Consider the following 20,506-nt stretch of genomic DNA (forward strand, 5'->3'; position numbering starts at 1 on the left):
AAAACAATTGACCCCTGGGGGCGGGGCCAATTTTGACGCCCAGGGCTTTTTATTGAAGAAAAAAAAAAAAAAAAAAAAAAAAAAAAAAAAAAACAAACTTGGTACACACCCATTAGAAGATGTTTTTCATGCTAAATATCTTTAGCTCTAGCTCTATGGGTTCTTTAAAAAGAAGATTTTTTTAAGTTTTTACTATATGTATAAAGGGAAAATCAATGCCCCCCGGGGCGGGGCCAATTTTGACCCCAGGGCTTTTATTTGAAAACAAACTTGGTAGACACTCACTAGAAGATGTTTCATGCCAAATATCTAAGCTCTAGCTCTTACGGTTTTTTTAAAAAGAAGATATTTAAAGTTTTTTTTCTTTCGGTTGCCAGTGGCAACCAGAGTTCTGCATGGAATTAAATTCTTTGAACAATTTTTAAAGGTGACCACAAAAGGAACATTCCTTTGAAGTTTGGATGAAATTGGCTTAGTGGTTTATGAGGAGATGTCATTTAAAGTAAAAGTTTACGGACGGACGGACGACGGACGGACGACGGACGGACGGACGGACGGACGCCGGACGAAAAGCGATCACAAAAGCTCACCCTGTCACTTTGTGACAGGTGAGCTAAAAATACAACTTGCCTCGGACTCTACAAGCATGTCTGGCTTGTATTTGAAGAATTTTTACAAAAACAAAATTAAGCTGGTTTTATCTGTCTGACAGAAACTAATTTTGATGATAACTGCAATCTTTTTAGGTTGAATATGATATGCATTAATTCTGCATTAGAATCTCTAGTCACCTAAATGACTAGTCCATACTCTTTAATGGTATTATTATTAAGTTAGCATTTATCAAAAAATCTATGATTCCTGTATGGTTGTTTCAATACAGGATAATGAAAACAAGGACCTGTTTGAATTTGGTAAAAAGTTTTTTTGTTTTTGTTTGTTTCTTTTACAGTTTAGATAATAATTTTTAGCGTGATTATTCGAAGAATAGTCTGAGCTTATGTACTTACCCTGGCGTCAGCATCACACTAGTAAAAGTTTTGCATTCAAACACACATGTTATTTTGACAGAATCATGCCCCCTTTTCAACTTAGCCTCATTAAAGTTTTGCATGAAGAGTCATATCTCCAAGACTGTTCACACAGATATTAAGGATGAAATGTAACAAAGGCCAAGAACTCTTGTTATGCATTGTTACTGAATTACGCCCCTATTTGGACTAAGAAAATCCAGATTAAGGTCTTGAGTGCAATATCCTATGTCCACAACTGAGACTACTAAAAATTTGAAACCAAACAAAGATTCAGGTTGAAATTCCAAGTCCATATTACAAAGGGACATAACTCTTTAGTATTTTGACAGAATTATGCCTCTTTTCGACTTAGAAAGTTGAATAGTCCAATATCGAGCTTTGATGTCTTACTGACAGCTCTTGTTATTGTTTGTAGTGTTTGCATTCAATATTCTTAGTTATGTTATTCCATTTCTTGTATGTTTCTTACATGTTTGAATTACAAATTATTTAAAACTCATATTTAGAGAAATGTAATTTATGGTGTGGTCGGATATGATATCACTGAAAAGTGCAAATGCTTGACTAATGTGCCCCTGAATGATATTCAGGGAGGAATGTGACTGGTTTCCTTTAATACCAGTATGGGAGCGAGATAATATTACCCTGACCGAGTGATAAGCAAATGAGTACTGATCGTGAACAGGGCAATAATGAGTGACATGTACAAGCACTACCGTTCAAGAAATGAACGTCACCATTTAAGCAATGAACATTTGCTGTTTTAACCAAATGTAAAACAGTTAAGAAACATATGTAAACTGACCAGGAAAAATATCAGAGAATTTATACAGTGTATGTAGCATCAACACATGAATCAGATTCAGTCATAAATGAATTAGTATGAAAACAAAGTTTCAGGAGTAATTTCATCTACGGATAAAATGCTGTTTAAATATATGTCTTTTTAAACTCAGTGTTGTGATTACTCAGAACAGATATATGTTTTCTCCATTTTAAAGGCCGTCTTAAATAAGTCTGCATAATTTGCAAAGACAGATAACATGTGAACTGTCATTATTGTGCTTATTAGTATAATAGTATTACTGGATGGTATTATTGTATTATAATTATACCCCCCCCCCTTCATAAAGTGAAGTGGGGGCTATATAGAAATCACAAATTTTTCAAGTCACCCATCCTGTCCAGTTTCGTCATGTCACACTTTATACATATTCATCTAACAGGACAATTTAATGAATAGGGATTAGGAATTGTATTGACATTTAGTAAACAGTTACATTTAGTTAGCGGTTACCACTCGCTTCAATGTTTAGGTTACATTCATCTAATAAGACAGGTTACATGTACTCTTTACTAAGAGAGGCAAAAGTTTTCATCAGATTTGTTTTTAAATTTGATTGGAAGGTTTGTCTTGATGATGTTTAATTACCTTCGGAATATATCTAGGTCATTTTGGGTCAAAAACTAGGCCACATGGTCAAATCATGGAAAAACCTTTTGTAGCCAATAGAGGCCATCAGATCTTTTTAAAATTTTGTCAGTCTTTATGAAATGTGGGTTTGGATTGTATGTTGGTCATCAGGGTTACAGGTGAGCAATATAGGACCATCATGGTCCTCTTGTTTCTAAATGCAAACTTGGCCTTGCATTCTATGTCAAATGTGTTATGCGAGGCTATTTTTATCATGTTTAGTGATAGTTCTACTTTGATCATACTTTAAACGATTCCAGTTTAGAAAAGAAATTAGATAGGGTAAACATGTAACTTGTAGCATTGTTTATAAATTTATGTGAATTGCATTTACCTCTTCATACTATTAACGTCAACTTTCTTTCAGAATCTGATTCAGATCCCTTTGATGTTGGTACAAGTGAGGAAGATGATGTTTATACCAGTGAACAAGATGATTATATTTCTGAAAGTGAAGAAGGTAAATGCTTTGATATTTATGTATGAAACATTTATTATATCCAATATGAATTTCCATCATGTCATGCACTGTTCTTTTTAAAACTTAAAGTTGATTTGTCTTTCATTATTGGTCTAAGAAAATAACTTACTTAGATTGAATTTATTTTTAGCTTGACTATTCGAAGTTGACTATTCGAAGAATAGTGAGAGCTTACCCACTCACGACACCCAGACATTGGCATGTTGGCATTGCGTGAGGCTTTCTTGTATCTCAACAAGTGCTAAAGATATTCACACATGTCTTTAGGGCCATAATGTAAGGTCACTAACCAAATCCCATAACTCTTGTTCTGCATTTTGACCAAAAATTCACTGTTTTTGGACAGAAAATTCTGCATTTAGTTTTTGCATGGAAGTTGTAGTGCCACAATGGCTGAAGATAATCACTTAAATTTCACACATGTCTTTGGAGTCAAAATTTACACATTTACTATCCAACACTTAATTTCAGAATTGATGAGAGATGAGGATTCAAACTTGAGCACTGTCTTCAAGGTTTATGTAAGTTGTTTTATGTGCTTAATATATATTGTTTATGAAGCAACTCATTGTCTATCTACATGTAAATTAAAGCCATATTTGCAGATAAGATGAATGTTACAGTGTTTGATTTTTGAAACTTTAGTTTTTTTGCCATGAATATTTGTTACTTTACTGATGGAATATTATGGTCTCAGCAATAAACATTCTATACTATCTTAAAATATGAAATATTGAGCCTATACTGAATTTTTTATATAAAATTAATTGATCCTTTTCGTAAATTTTCAACATTGCATTACATGAAAATGCAATCCACACCATACAATCGTGTACACAGAGCTGATTCTTAGTTACCATATTGGTGGAAATTCATGTGAACTGCCAATCTATTGCCCAGGAACTTATTCATGTGGTGATTTGGCCATTGAATGATTTCTGCATCTGTTCACCTCCTACCTCTGACTCAAGTAGGGCAGTGGTCATTTACTGGCATGAGAATGTGCTCTTGGTAATGGTGAAGCTTTTGTTGGCATATAGCTTTTGAACATTTAAAACATAGAATCTGTAATGGAATATATATTTTATGCAGTGGTCAACTTAAGGTAGTCTTACTGTAATGCTTTCCTGCCAAAATTTTTCTATCAACGGCCAAGATCGTAATAAATTGTTTATTTCCGGAAAGTTTTTTTTTTTTTAAATTTTGGACATTAGAGTAATCAAATCGCTCATTCTTTATCGCTATATACTAATTCCAGCTATAGTCAAATACAAATAATTAAATATGGGCATTATAAATCAAAATAACATTCTGGAAATAAACAATTTATTACGATATTGGCCGATGTTAGAAATATTTTGGCGGGAAAGCATTACAGTAAGACTACCTTAATGGAAGTTTGGAAGATATGATACATGTTATGCAGTTTGGTTCTCTATTGACTTGTAAAATTTCTGTTGTAAACACTTATTTAGCACCCTGAAGTTAATCAGCTACATGTAGATACATTGGAAGATCATCAGCCTGATCCATCAAAAGTTCATCAGTCTGATCCATATAAAGTTCAGCAGCCTGATCCATATGCAGTTCAGCAGCCTGATCCATATGCAGTTCAGCAGCCTGATCCATATGAAGTTCATCTTCCTGAACCATCTGAGGAACAGCCCCGTGATCAATCTAAGATTCAGTCAAGAAAAGAGTCTAAAAAGGTAGCTTAATTAACCAGGTTTTCCGAAGGAAAAAACTGGTTATTAGATTGAGGTATGTCGGCGGGCGGGCGGATGAGCGGGCGGACGGGCGGGCGGGCGTAAACAATTTCTTCTGTGCGCAACTCCTTCTACATTTCTCAAACAGATTTTAACCAAACTTTCACAGAAGCTTTGTCATCAAGTGCCCTGGCGCATATTGTCCGGGGTTTTGCGATTGGATAATATTTAACCTAATTATGGCCCTTTGTTTTTTTTCCTTATATAGAATATATTAGTTAAAACAATTTCTTCTGTGCGCAACTCCTTCTACATTTCTCAACGGATTTTGACCAAACTTTCACAGAAGCTTTGTCATCAAGTGCCCTGGGGCATATTGTCGGGGTTTTGCAATTGGATAATATTTGACCTAATTACGGCCCTTTGTTTTTTTTCCTTATAAAGAATATATAGTGAACAATTTCTTATGTGCGCAACTCCTCCTACATTTCTCCACGGATTTTGACCAAACTTTCACAGAACCTTTGTCACCAAGTGCCCTGGGGCATATTGTCAGGGTTTTGCGATTGGATTATATTTGACCTAATTATTGCCCTTTGTTTTTTTCCTTATATAGAATATATAGTGAACAATTTCTTCTGTGCTGAACTCCCTCTAGAATTCTCAAGGGATTTTGTTCAAACTTTCACAGAAGCTTTGTTATCATGTGCCCTGGCACATATTGTCAGGGTTTTGTGATTGGATAATATTTGACCTAATTATGGCCCTTTTTTTTTCCTTATACAGAATATATAGTGAACAATTTCTATCGTGCGCAACTTCTCCTACATTTCTCGAAGGATTTTGACCAAACTTTCACAGAAGCTTTGTTATCAAGTGCCCTGGCGGATATTGTCTGGGTTTTGTGATTAGATAATATTTGACCTAATTATGGCCCTTTGTTTTTTTTCCTTATACAGAATTATCAATATACATGTATAGTGAACAAATTCTTCTGTGCTGAACTCATCCTACATTTCTCAACGGATTTTGTTCAAACTTTCACAGAAGCTTTGTCACCAAGCGCCCTGGCACATATTGTCGGGGTTTTGTGATTGGATAATTTTTGACCTAATTATGGCCCTTTGTTTTTTTCCTTATACAGAATATATAGTGAAGACTTCTTCAGTGGCAATTCCTCCTACATTATTCATGTTTTACATTGCACATAGTTACATTGTTTGTTGCTTGTATTTGTATTTCAAATACAACATATTTATCTACAATGGTGATAATTGAAAACCTGGTTTCATGGCATTGCCATGTTTCTTGTTGATAACTAGGCTGTGTAGCTCAGTTTGTAGAGTGATCTCCTCAATTAACATTTGCATCATATATATAATGAGCTGGTCCCCTTAATGAACATTTCAATGATATATATATATATATAATGTACTGGTCCCCTTAATGAATATTTCAAAGACATATATAATACAATGGTCCCCTTAATGAACATTTCAAAGACATATACAGTTAAACTTCGTTGGCTGGAACTCGGATCACTCGAACACACGGGATCTCTCCAACCTTACGTCCGGTCCGGAACTTTTGCCTTCTTTATTCTATATAGTTCTACCTCGGATCGCTCGAACTTCAATAATTGGAACTCTCGAACAAGACTTAGGTCCCCACAGTCCAATAACAGTGATAATTACACCTGTTCGGTCGAACAGACAAATTGTCAACAAAAGCAGTGCAAGTTTTTCGCACCTCACCTTTGACTTGTCATTGTCCAAGCTTCCCAATTAAACGGTGTTAGCGTAATTATAACACTTTTGTGTAATTAGTGCAGACAATATGCAAACAATGAGGATATAGTGATTTTGATTATTCTAATACTTTTATCATGAATAAGAATTAAATAATAATAATAATAAAACATCAAAGAAAGCATCAGTGAAAGATTTCTATAAAATCACTGTGAGCTGAGATTGTTTCAGTGCAATGCTTCAGAAAATAAACTGTTGCGTGTACTTAATTTTAAAACTTTGTCAGTATAGACCACTCGTTTTCGTAACGTTTTCGCGTTATATTGTTTAATTAATATATTTAAACAAGTGCCAAGTCGCAATATGATAAAGGTTTGCTATTTTTGTGTGTGTTGTCGCACTGAAATTAGACATTTACTTGTATGATGTCTTTTCATTAACATTTTTAATGCTTCGAAGATTTTGTTTAGGTGATAATGGAAATAATAATTAAAAAGTTGTTTTCGACTTATGTTTGTTTTATCTTAATTATTAAAGTATGACACACTTTATTTACAATAGTTATTGCTATTACGTCCCTTGTAAGTTTTGTAGACGAATTTTAAAATTCAGAATGGCTGCCATTTGGATGGCTTGAACCACGGAAAACTTGAACTATTTTACATGGGACCCTCGAGTTCGAGTTATCGAAGTTCTACTGTATAATGCACTTGTCCCCTTAATGAACATTTCAAAGACATATATAATGCACTGGTCCCCTTAATGAACATTTAGAACAGATGATATATTTCATCAGTGATTTTCTGTACAGAATAGTTAAATCTCTGTTTTTGACATATTCATTCCTTATTTAGCACCCCGATCCATCTGAAGATTATCACCCCGATCAATCTGAAGATCAACACCCCGATCCATATGAAGTTCATCTTCCTGAACCATCTGAGGAACAGCCCCGTGATCAATCTAAGATTCAGTCAAGAAAAGAGTCTAAAAAGGTAGCTTAATTGATAACTAGGCTGTGTAGCTCAGTTTGTAGAGTGATCTCCTCAATTAACATTTGCATCATATATATAATGAGCTGGTCCCCTTAATGAACATTTCAATGATATATATATATATATATATAATGCACTGGTCCCCTTAATGAACATTTCAAAGACATATGTAATGCACTGGTCCCCTTAATCAACATTTGTTCTTAAACAGATGATATAGTTCATCAGTGATTTTCTGTACAGAATACAGTCAGGCCTCGTTAATCCGGGCTTCAATTTTCCGGAAAAATCGCAGTCCGGACGAGTTTACCCGGGGACGAAAATACTCAACTTAAAACTTAACCATTAATCCGGAAATTCATGTTTTCGGAACGGGACAGGTAATTTGGGAACCAAACTTCATTTTCAACATCAGTGTGACCGTTAATCCAGATGTATGCCCCTCGGTCAAAGAATTTCACAGCTATTTGTTTCGCTAATTGACATTGTCATCACATGTTACCTAGCAGGTGCCTGCTTGATTGGTTACTGATTGCAGAATTAATTCCTATTGTTAACCGATTAAAAGTGTCACTTGCCAATTAAGTGTTATGCAACAAACGTTTTGTTTAAATAGGCTATTAGGGATTTGATAATAAAATTGGGGGATGGACTTTTGATGTCTTTGAAAATTTTATTTGAGAAGGTGCTAATTGATTTACGAAGTGAAGTTTTAAAATTGAATCAAACATTTCTTACTTATCTATCAGTTTAGCGATTAACTTCATTTTTACCGATATGATCTTCAGCTTTACGGCGTGTGGAAAACGAACACAAAAACTAATAACATGTTTACATGTATTTGGCAATTATTATATTGAAAAAATATAGATAATCAATTAAAATAATGCAATTATTATATTGAAAAATATAGATAATCAATTAAAATAATGCAACTTGATTAAATTATTTTCGTCAGATTGACTTGCCTGACTGTAGTTAAATCTCTGTTTTGACATATTCATTCCTTATTTAGCACCCGGATCCATCTGAAGATTATCACCCAGATCAATCTGAAGATCAACACCCCGATCCATCTGAAGCTCATCAGCCTGATCCATATGAAGTTCATCAGGTTCAATCAGGAAGGAAGTCTAAAAAGGTAGGGTGACCTGTTTGAGTGGCTTATTTGGTAAAATATCTCTCATGAACATGGAGGTCTTATGTGTGTTCCTTTGTATAGCCATTCCTTTATAAGGGTGGGATCCGTTTCCATAAGACATTCTTTTTTATAGTGAAGTGTTAAAAGTAGATAAAACTAAACAAAACATAGGTTAACAGTTGTTTAAATTGAAAAGCTGATTGATATATTTATCAGTTAGTGATTGCAAACATCGAAAATAGAGCCTGTATACTGTATTCATGATTAGATAGTAGGTGTATACAATTACAGTAAAACTTCCATGTATCGAAGATGAGGGGACTTCTGAAAAAACTTTGATACATCGGGTCTTCCACTCATGATTTTTCAAGAATCTTCGAACAACTTCTCACATTGTATATGCCTACTTCATTATATTGGGTGAGTGAGGTATTAAGCACATTTGTGTGTAGTTCTTTTGAATCTTAAATTGCATAGTATTACGGACAAACAACATATTAATACAGAAATTTAAAAATACCTAAAAAGCAAAGATACAAAATACATCAATGTATCTTACCATATTGCAGTTTATTATCCCCCGCCAAAAATTTTCGGCGGAGGGTATAGTAATAGTCTCCGTCCGTCCGTCCGACCTTCCGTCCGTCCGTCCTTCCGTCCGAAATTTTTGTCCGGAGCATATCTCTAAAAGTATTTGAGTTATCAACTTGAAACTTCATAGGTGGATAGACCTCATTGAGGAGGAGTGCAGTGCACTAGAATGATAACTCTACCTTGCATGATTTTTGAGTTATTGCCCTTTGTTATTTTTCAAAATTGATTTTTGTCCAGAGCATAACTCCAAAAGCCTATGAGATATAAACATGAAACTTCATAGGTGCATAGATCTCACTCAGGAGGTGTGCAGTGCACAAGAATGATAACTCTTCTTTTCATAATTTTTGAGTTATTGCCCTTTGTTATTTTTCATACCTAATTTTTCACCTGAGTGGAGCATAACTCAAAAAGTGTTTGAGATATCAACATGAAATGTCATAGAAGGATAGATCTTATTGAGGAGAAATGTTGTGCGCAAGAATGATAACTCTTCCCTATACAATTTTTGAGTTATTGCCCTTTGTTGTTTTTTTCATGCTATTTTGTCCAGAGCTTATCTGAAAAAGTATTTGAGGTATCATCTTGAAACTTCATAGGTGGATGGATCTCATTGAGGAGGAGTGCAGTGCTAAAGAATGATAACTCTGCCCTGCATTTATTTTTGAGTTATTGCCCTTTGTTATTTTTCAAAATTAATTTTTGTCCAGAGCATAACTCAAAAAAGCCTTTGAGATATCAAAATGAAACTTCAATAGGTGCATAGATCTCACTCAGGAGGTGTGCACTGCACAAGAATGATAACTGTACCTTTTATATTTTTTGAGTTATTGCCCTTTGTTATTTTTCATACTTAATTTTTCAATTCAATTTTTTTCTCAAAAAGTATTTGAGGTATCAACTTGAAACTTCATAGGTGGATAGATTTTACTGAGGAGGAATGCAGCACACAAGGATGATTACCTACCCTGCATTATTTTTCAGTTATTGCCCTTTGTTATTTTCAGCCATCGGTATTCACATAGGTTTCAAATCTGTAATCACTATAGCCATCAGTTTTCATTACCAAAAGACCTCTTAAAATGGAATTATTCTGCTCTACTACATATACATTCTTCCAATGAGCAAACACATTCGGCGGGGGATGGCCATGTTGACATGGCTCTTGTTTACAAAGAAAACTAACTTTCAGTTATACGATACAAAGCCATAAATACGAAACTGAAAGTAATTTAAATACACAGCAACACCATTCTATAAATTCTGTGAATAGAAAAATAAACTTGATGTTGTTATTAATTGTTTACATCTAAATCTCAGGCTAATATACAATTGAGTAATAATACAAGTAAACAAAACCATGTTTAAAAAAGTTTGGTTTGTTTAATTGGGTTGTGTTTGCAAACATCTACCAAGCATACAAGCTTCTATGTTTATAACACCTAACCCTCAAATGATGACTCGTTGACAGGTTTTCTGATATGCAATGAGCATTGATTACACGAGTAGTCTGAGTTGTGAAAATGTGTCTTGATTATGAAGTAACTATTCAATTTTTCAAACTTTGATACATTTGCGGTAAATTTTGCTTGAATATGTTGATGCGGTCGGCGAAAAAAACTTCAATACATTGAAAAATTTGAAATTTGTTTCATAAAAGTTCAATACATTCGTGAAATTTACATGGGATTATATAGGAAGAAATGTTGGTACTTTTGAAAAACTTCGTCACATTGAGAAATTCGACACGTCGAAGTTTGATACATGGAAGTTCTACTGTAGTAGTTTTCTTGTAGTTTTTATTTAATGTAAAACAGTATAGTAACAAATCAGTTTTTAACTCACCTGAGCACAAAGTGCTCAAGATGAGAGCTTTTGTGATAGCTTTATGTCTGTTGCCCGTGCATGTGTGCGTCTGCCAACATTTAACTTGTCATCACAATAGAGGTCTTATTTTTCATCATATCAATATGGACAGTGGTGTGGATATATGTCTTGATGAAAAACTAGATCAAAGTATCCAAATATGGAAAAACCTTGTCATCTTGATAGAGGTCACATTTTGCATCCAATCATCATGGGTATTTGTGCAAATATGTGTAATGATGAATTCTAAATCCCAAGTCAGAAACTAGGTAACAGTCCTTAAATATAGAAAAACCTTATAACCATTCTATAGGTTATGAAGATCCCTATTGTGTTGCAATAATAAGCATGATGTCTCAGGTGAGCGATTCAGGGCCATCATGGCTCTCTTGTTTATATATATTGTTCAAGACTGTAAATTTCTATTAGGGTAATCCTAAAATCTTGAGACAAGGCAGTATTGACATGAGTGTTAACTTGTTATATGTTACATAGTCTTGTTTTCTTAATTTCAGAAACCAGACAGGTACTGCAAGTTTTGTGACACGGTCGTGAAAGGTGGAAAGTTGAAAAGACATATTCAGAGAAAACACAAAAGTGACATACCAGATACACTCTGCAAGGAAAATGAGAAACATATCTTTGGACAGCTGAGAAAAGAAGGAATTCATAAATTCAATACAAAATTAATGTGCAAAAATGAAGAACCCACAATGAGAGAGCGGAGGCCCCTTATAGAAGACAGTCTTAGGTTTTGTATTGAATGTAAGGGATATTTCTCAAATAAGTATTTCTTTCGCCACAAATGTGTGGTCATAAAGCCATCTCCTTTGAAACCAAAACTCGTGTTGTCAACAACAATGCAGCAGATAAAGAAGGATAAACAATTTCTTGACCTTCTAAACAGATTCCAAGATGACTTTGTTGGAAACTTATGCAGAACAGATGAAACTATAATAGTAGTGGGCTATAGGCATTTCAATCTTAGAAGGCATGAGGAGGGCAAAGAAGATGAAGTCAGAAAAGTAGTTATGTCAGAGATGCGAACTCTAGCTCGACTGTATTCTGAATTCCAAGGAAAATGTGGTGGCAAAACAGTTGAAGACATGTTATCGAGAAAACATTTGGAAGATCTGTGCTCAGCAATAACAACATTGACAACTGAGGATAAATCTGAAAAGCATGGTTCAAGGCAAAATTTTGATGCGGTAATACTGAGATCTGTTAAGACTTTGACAGGTTATTTTTCCAGTATTCAGGAAGATGCAAAGAAAAAAGAAATGAAACATTTTTTAGAAGCTTATAAACACAAATCAAAGGAGCTTATTCCAAAAGCTAGACAAACTTCAATAAAAAATTCATTTGAAAAGGCAAGAAGACCAACTAATTTACCACCAGAGATGGAACTAAGAAAATTAAAAGATTTCATTGAAAATGAAATAGATCGAATTACAACAGACTTTGATGTAGCTAATTACGCTTATCTTAGAACATTAGTTGTTGCTAGACTGACTCTGTTCAATGCCAGGCGTGGAGAAGAAGCTTCTAGGTTACTCCTTAAAGAATGGTATGATGCCTTAAATGACACTTGGCTTCCAGAATCTGAGATTGACAAAGTAGATGATCTGGGTGTCAAATACCTTCTTGGTAAATTCAAATTAGCCTACTTGCAAGGTAAAGGTAAAAGATTTGTACCAGTTCTAATTCCTGTTGATACAATTCATGCAATCACCATATTGGTTGAAGAACGATCCACTTTTGGAATTGCCAAAGAAAACAAATTTGTCTTTGGGACAAAAGAAAGAGCAGGAAACGGTACGTCTCATTGTTCTGGATGGCACGCTGTAAGTGAAGTGTGTACTAAAGCATGTGTCTCAGTTGGGGTGACTGCTACAAAAATGAGGCATAGAGCCTCTACTTACTATGCCAGTTTAGATATGTCTGAAAAGGATCAGAAAATATTTCTAGACCATATGGGCCATGGAAGACAGATCAATAAAGACAATTACCAGTGTCCCCAAGGAATAAGGACTGTCGCTGTAATGGGGGAAGTCCTCACAAACATTAATGATGGTAAATTTTGCTTTTTCCTTATAGTTTGCTTATTAGTATACACATAAGATGAATTAGCATTTAACAAATAATTTTAATTGTTGTTTTCAGCTTTATTTGATTCTATTTGAACTTAAACATAACAACTTTATTGGTATTTCTCAGTGATTCAGATTGGATTCATTTTTCCTAAGAGACAGACATACATCAAAAAATGTAGTTCATAACTGATTGGTTGCTTTGCTTTGAAATTAGAGTGTTGGAATTGAAATAATAAGTTCTAAAGAATGGTTTACGGTAAAATAACTGATGTTTATTTTTTTCTCATGAGGAATTATATATTGTGATATATTCTAATGCATTCGAACAAAAAAACCATGGGTTATTCTACCGTAAACCACTCTTGAGAAATATATAAAAATGGAAGTTATGCAACTTAATTTATAATAAATAATGGTAATACTAATAATATAATAATAATAGATGGATAGACAGTTAACATTTCTATTAAAATATGTAATCTAATTATTTAATGGCTAGACCAATCAATCAATAACTAAAGAATGCTTAGACCTATAAAGTTCAAACTTTATTTAGAGATTGATCATGACTAGTAGATGACCCCTATTGATTTTGTGGTCACTATGTCAAAGGTCAAGGTCACAGTGACTTTGAATGTCGAAACAGTTTCCGCTAAATAACTCAAAACTGCTTAGGCCTTTGAACTTTAATCTATATTTTGAGGTTGGTCATGACTAGTATATGATCTCTATTGGTATTGGGGTCACTAGGTCAAAGGTCAAGTTCACAGTGAATTTGAATGTCTAAACAGTTTCTGATCAATAACTTGAGAATCCTTTGGCCTATGAACTTCAAACTTAATCTGTAGGATGATCTTGATCAATTAATGACTCTTAATTATTTTTGGTCAATAGAACAATGGTCAAGGTCACAGTGACATTGAATGTCAAAACAGTTTCCGATTGATAAGTACAGAATGCTTAGGCCTATGAACTTTTAACTTGATGTGGAGATTGGTAATGTTTAGTAGACGACCCTTATTTATTTTTGGGTCACTAGGTCTAAAGTCAAGGTCACAGGTTTCCGATTAATAACTGAGAATCCTTGGCCTATGAATATCAATATGGAGTTTGATCTTTTATAAGTAAATGATCCCTATTGATTTTGGGGTCACAGAAAAAGGTCAATGTCACAGTGACATTGAATGTCAGAACAGTTTCCTATCGATAAAAGAATGCTTTGGAAGACAGATGTCAAGGTCACAGTGAAATTTTATTTCAGTACAGTTTCTTATCAATAACTTGAGATACTACAATTTCTATGAATTTCTATGGTGATTAGGTCATAGACCAACAAAAAGCTTCTTTATATGAAAAATTAATTGCAATAATAGGGGCATACATGTTTTACAAACATCTCTTGTTTAGTCTTATTCTGGAACCAATATGGCCTTCAGCTTCCCCAACCAACTCTCCCAGAATCCCTTCATGGCTCGAGTGTTTTCGGTAATTTCCTTAAGGGCCTCTTTGGTCCAATGGTAGACTCTGAGTCGACCTCTTGCCCTTCGACTGGAGTCTTTGTCAGATTTTTGCCAGTGATGGGTTGGGTAGATAGATGGTTCTTTCTAAATGACAATGGCTGTCAAAAGCTTTAGGCAGACTGGGAATCTGTACCCTCTCTTCAGGAGATAGTTCAAACATGGCTTTCAAACTGTCTACCTGATGGTGTGCCAGCATGGCTACTAGGGTCAGTAGGCAGCACCATTGCAACAAAGCTGTCACAGCATGTAACTATTATTATTATTATTATTATTATTATTATTTATTATAAATACAGTTGCATGATTTCTATTCTGATATTCCTATTTTAATTTTTAACTGGTGAAAGAAATCACTAATAATATTAAATAATCTTGACATACCAACTACCTATTTTACTAATATACTAAATCTTGGTAATTTGACTAAACCACCATCACCCAAATTTTAAATGTTTACTGTTATTGTTCTTTAAGAATAAAGTAACATTTGTTAATGTCATTTGTGTCTTAAATATTAAATTAAGGATTACAAAATATAAAGTCCAGAGACATTTTTGGTGATTTAGGACAAGTTTTTTAGACCTCGAAAAAAATGTTCAAACGTTTTTTAGTAATTTAGGACAAATGACCTGAAAAAAATGACCACTTTGGACATTTGTCTTAGGAAAAATGAATCCAATCTAAATCACAGTGTCAATTTCTTCAGGTGCATACCATAGTTCTGTACTGCAGTCTGGAAAGTTACTCCCAAAATCAAGCTCAAGCAGTAATACACAGCTTGATATTTCAGCTTCTGCAAGTGAGTTACAATTCTGATTGTTACATGTCATTTAGAAAATTTATTATGTACTATTTTGTTGATTTTGTATTGAGTATTCAGTACATATAATCATTTTTTTTGTAGTTGCTGGAATTTATTTGTTCACTGACAAGAGTGTTTGCAAAAGAGCTGCTCAATATTTTGGCTTTGTACTGATAATTCATTTTTTACAAAATAATAGACATTCGTTTTGGCTTCAACAAATTCTGATCATATGCAAATGCATAGAGCATCAACTGCAGATTGCTGTGTTTTGTATATTATTCAGTCAATGTGATAACATATCAATTTTTGCACTATTAGTAATGTTTGCTTTCAATTTCTTTTCTATTTTCATCAGTCATACATATATGGAAATAAATTTTATGAATGATACAAAAATTCGGCAGATTTAAATTAATTAAAAAGAATATTTATATGATTAATAAAAAACTGTTCCTCTATATTCAAAAGTTATATAATGTAAACATTTTCCAGATGATGCAACTTCAACAGTGAAAGATGTGGTCAAGTGTAGCATATCCAGTCAGCAAGGTTTGTTAATACTGTAGGTTGTTCTTTTAGATGAGGTTTTAATCGGTCACAAATGAGGTACAAATGTATATCATCTGATCAAATCTCAGAAAAAGTTGTAACAGTTTAGCTTTGTTGAGTTTAAATTAAAGCTCAAGATAAGAAGATATTGCAAGTACTCTGTTGTTTTTTGCTGCTTTTTGTGTCGCTTGCATCAGAGTTGTGGCAACATATGGGGATCACTTTTCCTTCATCCCTTTGTCTGTCTGCCTCTGTCTGTCTATCGCAAAACTTGTTCGGACTTCTCCTCAGAAATTACTGGTGCAATTTCAACCAAACTGTACAGGAATGACCTGTACCAAGTCTAGTTGTGCATATTATAGGCATTTTCCAATTCCATGATTTTAATCAGAGTTTTTGCCCTTTAAAGATTTATTTTTTTAAGTTTGTCTGGACTGCTTTTCTTATTCTACTGGCACAACTTGAATTATAATTTACAGGATTGATCTGTAGTTCAAGTATTTGCACATATATATCTTGTTTTTTGTTTGGATGATATATGGCCAATTTATAGCCCTTAAATAAAAAAAATTAAATCTTTTTCTTTATGTTAAAACTTACAAAACTTGTTGAGACTACTCCTCAGAGACTACTGGTGCAATTTCATCCATACTTTACAAGAATGATAAGTACCAAGTCTAGTTCAGTGCAAATTGGTTGGCATTGACGGCTTCAGTGATTTTATCAGCTATTGCCCTTTAATGATTTTTATTAAATTTTTCTCTTAAATTGGCTATCAACATGTGACACATATAATCATTAATTGCTCTTGTTAATCAGTGGGTGTAATAGGCTTGTCATTCTGGAAAATTAGTCATGCAATAACTAAACAAGAACTGTTCTTAAAACAAGGACAAGATATTAACCTTAAAGTAATTTAGAAAAGATGTTAAAGTTTTGCAATTCAATAAAGACTTAAATAGAACATTATGCAATTCATTTTTATTTAAAAGATTGTTATAAATATAAATGGCCTGTTGATTAAAAATTGCCAATTGTTGATTAAAAATTGCCAATAAATTGAATAATAAGTATTCCTTTTACAGGTGATACCGCAGAAATATTATGGAAGCTATCAACAGGAGCATGCTCTAGCATAGATTTGGTCAAAACTTCTGAAGATGAACAATTGGGTGAATGTTTTTTTTATGAATTAGACTTATTTCTTACATTCCAGTATATGTGAGTTCAAATCCCAGCCCAGTCACTTTGTTAAAGATGATGATGTGTCTAATGATCATACATCTTAGAAATACTATTGAAAACATAGGTTAAACCTAATTATAATAATTATTTCTTTTTAAAATAGGTCAACATTAATTATGTTTTTAAAGAGTCTTGATAATTGAACATCATTAGTTTATTTTTGTTCATTTATAGTATAGATTTCTTTTTTTACCTGTTAAAATGATATTAGATACTTTGCCCGGAGTTAAGATCAATATTGAACCCAATTTTTCTGTATTCAAAACACATTAATAATGGTTATATACAGATTGTCTTATTTCCCTATTTTGTAAGAAATCTAATTTCTAAATATTATTTTGCAGATGACGACTGCGGTGATGTTCGGCCTTTGATTCAGTCTGGAAAAGACAAACATCAAGGTTTTGTGTTTATATTATGTGTTTATTTATGCGAAAATAGTATTTAATCTCATTGTTACCGGACCAATTTTTTATGTGATTTTGAAGGTAGAAATCGGTCCAGTAGACTGAAAATGGCAAATTATCACTTTTCCGGAGCCCTGCTTAGTAGGCAACATTTGCTGTGCCAATGATTGTTTTCTAAAACAATTTCATGTAGAAAAAAATACCATGTTACCTTGAAATAGTGCTTTCCTGATGGTTACCATAACAAATGCATAATGACCTGTCCTGCTACTGTTTGTATGTCTTGATTATTCATAATTCATTTATTTTACAGTGAAATGGTCAGATAGTGATACAGCCTTACTCAGGAGACATTTTTCAAGTTGTGTTTACAGTAATGCCAAAGACAACAAAGGACGCTTACCAAGTGAGTACTTATCTTGTTATTATTTTATAATAATATGAAATTACAGCTTAATTTTTTTATTCCTCTACATCTAAATGCATTGGTTAGAACATTCTGTATCAAATTTAGATAACCTTTTATAGGTTGCACAAAGTGTATAGAACAAAACCCAAATGCAAAGCTTCCAATAAAGTGTTTTTGTTTGTTAGCTTATTAAAGCTTTTATATGATTGGTTTCAGTGATAACTTTATAACCAAATAAATCTAATATCCACTTTTTGAATTCTTTTTCAGGCAAGAAAGAGATAATGGAATTTCTGTCTAAGTTCAAGCCAACATCTATTTGCCATTTAACAGAAAAAGAACAGTATTTCAAAATGAGAGCAAAACTTTTCAATGAAAGGAAAACCTGTCGTGAGATGGTGAATAATAAAATGAAAAAAATTGTGTGTTCACCAAATGAAAAAGATAAATATTAATTGATGAATATTAATTGTAACATTTTCAATGGAATTATTGTTTCAAAAGTGCAGTGTAATTTCCAGTGACCTATGACGGTTATTAAAAACTAAAACTCAATATTCTTACATGTTTTAGTTATGATTTTTGTCCATTTTAAGCTTGTTTGTTTCGTCAATTTTGGTCCATATAATGCTCAAACCACCTTCCACATAAAATGTTTAGAACTATTGACAAAAGAGCATGGTGTTATAAGGTTTAAATAGTTACTTTATCATAAAAGGCACATCAACATAAAGATAATATGGCTTTCATTTAGGTCAAGGTCACAATCCCAAGATTCTATTTTGATGGAAATATACAAATGAATATCAATAGAAGATGTTTTGTGCATTGCTATTTGGCAAGGTGCAGTGTGCATGAATCATTGGCTAGGTCAAAGGTAAAGGTCACACTTTCAAGTTCAATTTTGAAAAAAAATGGACATAAACAGCCTATCCAGATAATTAGTTCTGTCTTAAGATTAGCGAATTTAAAATAACTTTGCACAAATATCGCCAATTGGCATTGGGAAACAAAGCGCATGGTTAGGTCAAATGTGAATTTGCAAGCAGCAGGTTTTTTTGGCGTATAACTTAATCATTCTGACAGAATGACTTGAACTTTGGTATGCATGTGTATTGCCATGAGGCAAAGTACAATGCGCATGAACTGTATGACTGGGTCAGAGGTCAAGGTCACACATCAGGGTCATATGTGAAAAAAATGGCCAACAACCGCTTGTTCGGACCACTCTCTCTTTAGATGGGAAAATTTAAAATAACTTGGCACAAATGTTTGCCATCAAGAGACGGTGTGCAATGCACAAGAACCATGTGACAGTAATTCAGTCAATAATTTTCCTGTTGTCATTAGGTCTTTGTTATGGAAGAAGTTTTTAAAACATAGCTACCCTTTCCCAAAAGCTTTCATGACTGGTCTATTGTGCTCTCCCATGAGGCACTCTTGTTATGTTTAATTGTAACTGAAGCTTTTTGTTTGAAACCGTAAGTGCTAAACCTTTTGGAACAAATGCATACTCATTTTTACGCAGAATCCTCTTGTTTAATGATTATATGTACATGCCTGAAGTGAGCAATGCAGAGCTTTAAAACCATCTTTGTTTAATTTATGTAATGAGGTATTTTTGACAATTAAAAGTATAACAATTCAACATGGATTTACACAGGTTTTGCCTAGTGTCCTGAAGTATTGCAGAAAAGGTCCCCTTAAAGCATGTTTCTGTCTTTAGACAAGGTCTCCTTAATGCATATATGGTATGTATATAAATATATAGAAGTGGTCTCCTTAAAACATGGTTTATACATTGTAATTATTAAGGAGACCAATAATTTTGTATATTTTAATGCTGTGTGTTGTTCAGTGTGAAAATAACATGTGTGCATCATTAATGCAAATACAGTGTGAAAATACTAAAATACTCTAGGTGACACCAGAAATAAAATATATACAAAAAGTCCCCGTAATGCAGATAAAAAAAATTGGTCTCCCTTTTGCAGTATTCAGGGTTTATATATATATATATATATATATATATATATATATATATATATCTGATATGTATATATATATTTGATTATATATATATATATATCTATATGTATATATATATATATATACATGCATATATATATATATATATATTTATATATATATATACCTGCATATATGTATATATATACACACAACACATTTATATATATATATATATATAATACATATACTATACATACACACACACCAATAAATGCACAATCTGAGAAAATTCAGTAATATAACCTTCAAGGTCAAGGTCATTAAAGAGCCCAAGCAAATTTGGGTTTGATAAACAACAAGGTCTGGTCCTTAAGAATGTTCTGTTATAATATGAAGTTTATCCCTTCAAAAATAGCAAAGTTACAGTCAGTTACTGCCAAAACAATGAAAATTTCAATAATTTGACCT

General features: G+C 33.2%; 1 protein-coding gene across 1 annotated transcript; it reads left to right on the forward strand.

Annotated features, from left to right (window-relative positions):
• The first annotated feature begins 850 nt into the window (after positions 1-850).
• Positions 851-18,622, forward strand: LOC132720158 (uncharacterized). The gene is made up of 13 exons (XM_060704200.1): positions 851-914; positions 2,876-2,968; positions 3,461-3,510; positions 4,465-4,698; positions 7,298-7,438; positions 8,454-8,579; positions 11,555-13,112; positions 15,359-15,451; positions 15,950-16,006; positions 17,092-17,178; positions 17,596-17,652; positions 17,972-18,064; positions 18,338-18,622. The coding sequence occupies exons 1-13, from the start codon at positions 866-868 to the stop codon at positions 18,520-18,522; spliced, it is 2,823 nt and encodes a 940-aa protein (XP_060560183.1). The 5' UTR covers positions 851-865; the 3' UTR covers positions 18,523-18,622.
• Positions 18,623-20,506: the final 1,884 nt, after the last annotated feature.

The sequence above is a fragment of the Ruditapes philippinarum genome, unplaced genomic scaffold, assembly GCF_026571515.1.
Source record: "Ruditapes philippinarum isolate M1 unplaced genomic scaffold, ASM2657151v2 ctg5424_1_1_1_1, whole genome shotgun sequence".
Lineage (NCBI taxonomy): Eukaryota > Metazoa > Mollusca > Bivalvia > Venerida > Veneridae > Ruditapes > Ruditapes philippinarum.

Excerpts from the sequence above, each read along its gene's own strand:
- LOC132720158 (XM_060704200.1), top strand. The coding sequence starts at position 866 with ATGGTTGTTTCAATACAGGATAATGAAAACAAGGACCTGTTTGAATTT. Across the intron at positions 8,580-11,554 it reads CAGGAAGGAAGTCTAAAAAG|AAACCAGACAGGTACTGCAA; the intron begins GTAGGGTGACCT and ends TCTTAATTTCAG. Across the intron at positions 18,065-18,337 it reads CAACAAAGGACGCTTACCAA|GCAAGAAAGAGATAATGGAA; the intron begins GTGAGTACTTAT and ends ATTCTTTTTCAG.